General features: G+C 35.9%; 1 protein-coding gene across 2 annotated transcripts; it reads right to left on the reverse strand.

Moving 5' to 3' along the window:
* LOC109233499 (hydroxyproline O-arabinosyltransferase 1) lies at positions 531-6,032 on the reverse strand. Of its 2 annotated transcripts, XM_019399386.1 has the most exons (9): positions 5,394-6,032; positions 3,913-3,980; positions 3,616-3,817; positions 3,419-3,516; positions 3,269-3,338; positions 2,163-2,234; positions 1,974-2,087; positions 858-956; positions 531-749 (listed from the first exon to the last, which is right to left on the reverse strand). In XM_019399386.1, exons 1-8 carry the CDS (start codon positions 5,796-5,798, stop codon positions 897-899), a joined length of 1,089 nt encoding a protein of 362 aa, XP_019254931.1. In that variant the 5' UTR covers positions 5,799-6,032; the 3' UTR covers positions 531-749; positions 858-896. The 2 variants fall into 2 exon arrangements, with proteins under 2 accessions (XP_019254931.1, XP_019254930.1); XM_019399385.1 differs by having other exon boundaries at positions 538-956.

The raw sequence follows: 6,290 nt of genomic DNA on the forward strand, positions 1-6,290 counted from the left end.
TGCAACATTGCTAAGTCCATATCCCAACAATAACACTATCTCAATTCTAAATAAGCTAGGGTGGTTATATAAATCTTCACTGATCAAACGTATAAGTTCATCTCCAGCAAATATTGTACAAAATACAAATAAAATTGCATCACGAATTGAGCTTACAAATGCAATGTTTACTGCCTAATAATCAAGTTGAACAAACAATCAGATTAAGCGAACTCGGGTGATTAATCAATGCTGTAAATTTGATAACATAAGTCTTATTTAACTGACCATTTCACTGCCTGGCAAATTTGTTTTGGACTAACAGGGAGGCTCCTAACTCCACCTAAGCGAGTTTCGCAAGGAATGTTGATGTTGTGATATAGTGATGGTCAGCATAAAGATAGTTTCAATTTGATGAGCTCTAACTTGAATAGAACAGAATGAATGCAGAAGAATTATATATTGCGGCGTTATAAATTGATAAGAACAAGGAAAACCTTTAAGTTATCCAGATTTTTCTTGTACGGGTAAGATCCTGTTTAGACTGAAAGTAACGAATAACAGCAAACTTAAGATATCCCATCATTTGTCATTAGATACTAGTTTATTTAGCAATGAGAAGAGCTGCAACTAGTAAACTCAAGAACTACATAGTTTCTACATAGCAACCTACTGCACATGGATCAGATTTGCAACTATACACTGGTACGTAAACCTACTGGATAGAGACAGTTGGAACTGCAGCCATAATAGAAGAAGTTTCAGATACCCTGACAAAAGTGATAGGGGAGATGCAATTTACCACCAGAAGTGAGGAAATAAGATTTTTCTTGTATGCAACATTGGTATAGAAATTACAAATTATGAACTCATCATACATGTTGCACATGTGAAACAGCTTCAATCACAATACCATTCTAAGAACCCCAGTTTGGAAGGTTAGCGGTGGCTTCATTCACCATTTTTACCAGGGTAACCTGCCAAAAACCAAATACATAATTAGTTGAAATATGATGAAAGATCAAAAGCGATTTTCATTCATTGACCGTTGGCATTTCATGCAAGATATCACTGCATCCATGCCACATCAAAATAGATCTCTCAACAGATATACATACTAGAAATCAGGTTAGCAATTAAATGCCAATTGTAAGGCACCATTATGGGGACTTCCTCTTCTTTAAACCCCTCATCGGAAGATTTATTCGGGTTCCAGGTCCAGTCGGAGCCTTGGCCCCCGACTCACAATATAGCCGTAGAATCATACATGATAAATAGGATATTGGCGATGGAAAGTACCAATAGAATTTTTTTGATGGATACGGATAGGGGGAAAAGAAAAAGAATACGTCATCAAATGCTCATTCATAGATCAAAAGAAAAACTATAAGGGACATTGTGCACTCAGAACGTCCAGAGATGATGTATATTTCACAGATAAAGTATGTGCCCATCACTTAGAACCAAGTCCAATGATCAAAGACAGAGACTTTTGCGCGGGGGTGGGGGGTGGGGGAGGGGAGGATATGCCAGAGGAGGCAGCTGCTCCTACTCACCTTTCAGCCAATACAGCAATAACCCCTCCTCCCTCCCCATCATCTTTAAATTAAAGAAAAGACACCAAAGCTTTAGTAGGTTATCTTTTGAAGGACTATTTTCTTTGATAATTATTTTTGAAGCTTCAAAACCTTTTGCGAATCTCTCATCAGATTTAAGAATTTGGTAATATGCACGTGTTACTAGTAAAAAGTTGATTTCCTTTATGATAGGCTCTTTTAATTTGTACTTCTCCCCTTCAAATATTATTTATTAAAAGTAAATCATCCATACAGCAAAAGGTTAGCAATGCTAGCGCTACGAGCGGGAGAGAAAGTTCGCAATAACATACAACTTCTTATTTTAATTATTAGATCTATAATTTGATAAAACAAAATCCTCAACTATATTCCTAGAACCATTCCTGTTATGGGGATTACAAAGACAGATAAACATACCACGCTCTCTGGGACACCAGGTGGAGGAAGAGAAAGGTTCCTTGGAGGCCACTTATTATCATATGATCTTTTGTCGAATCTCCACTCTCCAATTTTTCCATAGGTCATCTTTCCCTGGAAAGCATGTTGTTCACATCATTATGTTTATTACAAATTGGCATAATCATAGTCAAAGGAAGTTGCAGCTACCTTCATATCATAGTCACATCCATATGTGTAATGAATTATGTACGCTTTGCCGATTTCAGTATCCCAAGGAGGCTGGAATAATTCAACAATATATGAAGGATTAGGTTACAGGTCATGTTTATAACTAAGATGTAATGCAATGAATTTTCAACCCACAACCAAAATCACTACAAGCTCGTGATGCTGCTATGAGCACCAATAAAAGGAGAAGAAAGGAATGATATCAGGTCTGTCTTGGATAAATCTTACTGTAACAGCAGATGCACATATGGAATGGAAGAAGGAATCAGAAAGTAAAGGAGAAGAGCTGTACTACTTCAATATGCTCAAAGCAGTGAAAATTTTTAAAATAGTAGGAAATTTAGGAGGAGGAAAAGGCAAAAGCTCCAGGAAATTGTTACTTTGCACAAGATTTACATTGCCCTTCAAATTACAACTCATGTCCTTTTAAACACATTTCAGTCGTAGAATCAAATTATACAGACAATAAGAGTTTTCCAGTTTTCCCGTGAAGAAACAAATAAAAATGGTTAAGCCTGGATCTGTAAAAGGTATAATGTTTTGTCAACGTTTATAATTATGCATATAATATGTCGCTCTATCTCTAAAGGGAGATAAAGCATCTCACTGGAGAAATTCTAAACGCCCATGACGGCACACAAAATACAAACATCAAATCTTTGCATTTATCGTATTTTTTTAGAGTAAACTAATGGTTTATTGTAGACTGGGATACTTTGATAGCCTTTTCTCAGATCGCATTGGCCTATGTTTACATCCAAAAAAATTCGGTGCTATAAGCAAGTCCTTAACACACGATATACAAAGAAAAATCCTAGGTAGGCACCAAATAAGATGGAACTGGTGTATACTGATCGATGAAGCCAGAGCCCATTCAGTTGGTTTTTCATTAGCAAGTATCCCACACACCATATGATCTGAATAATTAGTGTGGGCATTGAGCATTTCTAACACAAGAAGTTCCCTCATTGAAACAGTTTCTTTTTCAAATGGGCGACAACAAATCTTTTTTGTCTCTGCTTTGCCTTGGAAAGAAAAAGGAACAAGTAAAATATCAACCTCTCAAATAAAGCAAATGATCATACCTGAATCATGAATTCCTTGTGCAATATGTTACCAACATTATGCAAAGCAGACGAAACTGCATAGGCATACCTGCATATGGATTTTTCAGTAACAAGGGCATTTGTGTTGTATTGATAAAACATAACAGTAATTAGAGGTGGGCTGATTACATCTCAAGAACCCAACCAAATGCTTTGTCTGCTTCAGGATCCTTTTTCATCGCCAAAGAAACATTCATCCATGTCGGAGCTATCTTCTTCAAAGCTTCCTATTATCATCCCGCAGAAAAAGGGAAAAAGGAATTTCCCATTCAGAAACGCAAAACTGAGAACTAACTAACTATAACTTATACAAAATAATCTAGTACCTTCCCAACAATGACAGGGGAGTTCCCAATGGGATCAATGTCAGTTATAGGTCCCCGTTCTTCAGGGTAGAACTTTCTCAGTACAGACTCATACTTTTTGGGTTCTATATAAAAGAAAGGGAATGCCGCTCCAAGGCCATCCATTGATAGGTTTGGGATGGGCTTGACGATAACATGATCTGGTTCTGCCATCAATATGTAGCTGCACATAAGAGTTACTAATGAGTAAATATTCCAAGGAACTAACAAGAAAGTTGTGCTATTTTGAGTTAAAGTTTTATGAGTGTGTTTCCGTACTCTTCTTCAATTTGTGCTTGTTGAAGCCACTGAACAAAAGCCCATGGCCTATTGAGGACAATATAGCCCTGAAATTGACAAATGTGGTGAGAAGTGAGATATCAGTTACCAGTTTATTCAAAGGAAACACCATTCGGAAAAGAATAAAAAAGAAAAAGAAAAAGCATAACAGTCTCTCAGGTAACATGAGAAAAGTGAAGGAGAGACTGGAAAAGCATCAGTGCAACCGCTCGTGTATGTCCCTAATTGAAAAAGTTCTTTACTGCAGTAGTGTAAGAAATGATTCATAAGATGTTTATACCCGAGGTTTAACCTTTAATTTTTAGGCACTCATTGGTCTCACTTCTATACATATGCAGCAAGAGCAGTATTTCATGATGAAGTTGCTATTTTCAAAGCTTTTTATTTTCTGTTTCTTCTGTTGTGCACTGATTCTTCTTCTTCTTCTTCTGTAATATGTTACCATTCACCACAAAAAGCAAGGACAACCATACATCTATTGCATTGTTAACATTCTTCTTTTTTATGTAAACCCAAGCCACCCCCCTCAGGACTGCTCTTGCCATTGGAGTAACCTCACTTGTCTCATTCACACTGAAACACTCTCTTCATTTGTCTTGCATGAATAGACTTTAACATCTTTTTGTATTTCATAAATCACTATCCAAATCCATTTTACATAGAGTGCAGAGCAAAATTTCATACCCATCCTGATCGAATTTTCCAATTCTCACTCCATACATCAGAAAATTATAGAAAACCAAGGATGATAAAAAGATGCGAGTTCTGGATAACCACGTCCAATTTAACTAGCGAAGCTGCAATCCAAGTTCAACATACTTTGTACATAATTAAGTACCAAAGTGTATCATCTCTATCAACTTAAGCTTTTCGACGAGGCAGTTCACCCTATTTCAACATGATATGACAATAAGTGGAGTTCAAATTTCACTGTCACCCTTCAGTAAAATTATTCCACTTACTTGGCCTCTTGAAAATAATAAGGTAGTACATGAAAGGGTGTGCTGAAAACGTAATTAAGTAAATAAAAGAGTGCCTTATCTACTACTCTCTCCGTCCCAAATTAACAGTCACTTTAGCTAAGAAAAAATTGTTCCAAAATAATTTTCACTTGAGGAATTTAAGACTAATTTGTCAATTGTTTCCAATTATACCCTTAATATTAAAGAAGTAGTATTTCTTTTTAATACTGCTCAATAAGCATTTAACTTAGTAAACTATACCTTGTTTTTATTGTTTTCTTAATGGGCGTGAAAAAGAGCTAAAGTGACAGTTACAATGGGACGGAGGGACTAGTAGCTTAACTTTTAAAGATGAGGCGGATCACACAATTCAATAAAAGCAACCAAAATTCTAATAAATGCACGAAAAATTCAACATGTCAAAATTGGAAGAAAAAAGAGAAACTAAAATATTAGCCATTACAAAGCAATTAAAAAAATTCCCAAATAAATAAATACCTGATCCACCCCAGAGGGAAGTGGCTGAGCAACAAAAGTAGGGATCTCATCCATAAACCTATCTGGTTTACCATTATGCAAGATCCTTGTAAACCCACCCATCTCTGAATTTTCCTCATCCTTAAACTTCTTGAACCAATAATACATAATCCTACACTGCCACGTGTTATATACTGAATCAGAAGATGTTACAGCTGTGTGAAACAACCTCTTCTTGCTCTTTGATTTGTCTAATGGCATCTGTATAATTGGGTCTTGACCAAAAATCCCAACTTTTCTAAAATTATTTGAAGGGCCTGGGAATTCTTGTTTGAAAGAAGCATTAGCTGAGATGAGAATATTGTATGTGATCAATGCTGCTGAAAGTGTAATCACCACTGTGAAGAACAATTTCCCCCAACCCATTTTTTCTTTTTTCAACTTTGTTGTAGAAGTGTAACTGCTTATTTACATTATATATATGTTGTGTAATATTTATGTATAGGAAAATTGGGAGGTGGTAGCAAAGTGGAAAGAACTTCCCACAAAAAAAGTCTTGGATTTGGAATCTGTTTGCTGTTTGTCAGCTGGTGGCGAGTTGGTGTGAGAAGGGAGTGGTTAGAGAAAATGTTTGACTATTCTTAATTGTGATTTATTTAATGAAACCATTGGTTACAGTTGTTATACTCTACTCTAAATGCAAGTGAAAGTTAAGTTAGGGGTTAATGTGGGGTTTGATATACACGGTAATTTCTTTTAAAAGCCGCCTTTGTAATTTGATGAAAATGGTTGACCATTCCTCATCACATATTTTATTGGGGTATTATCACTTTTAGCTCGTGCTAGAAACTAATTATATTTGGTAGCTCAAAAAGTCGATAAAACTTGTATAATTTTTGTATATAACATACAGAATAT

Source organism: Nicotiana attenuata, chromosome 10, assembly GCF_001879085.1.
Source record: "Nicotiana attenuata strain UT chromosome 10, NIATTr2, whole genome shotgun sequence".
Lineage (NCBI taxonomy): Eukaryota > Viridiplantae > Streptophyta > Magnoliopsida > Solanales > Solanaceae > Nicotiana > Nicotiana attenuata.

Bases quoted from the DNA above. Each gene is read 5' to 3' on its own strand.
- LOC109233499 (XM_019399386.1), bottom strand. From the start codon at position 5,798: ATGGGTTGGGGGAAATTGTTCTTCACAGTGGTGATTACACTTTCAGCA. The intron at 3,818-3,912 runs GTACGGAAACAC...TCTTATGTGCAG, and splicing joins CAAGCACAAATTGAAGAAGA to CTACATATTGATGGCAGAAC. The intron at 957-1,973 runs GTATGTTTATCT...GGTTTTTGGCAG, and splicing joins CTGGTGTCCCAGAGAGCGTG to GTTACCCTGGTAAAAATGGT.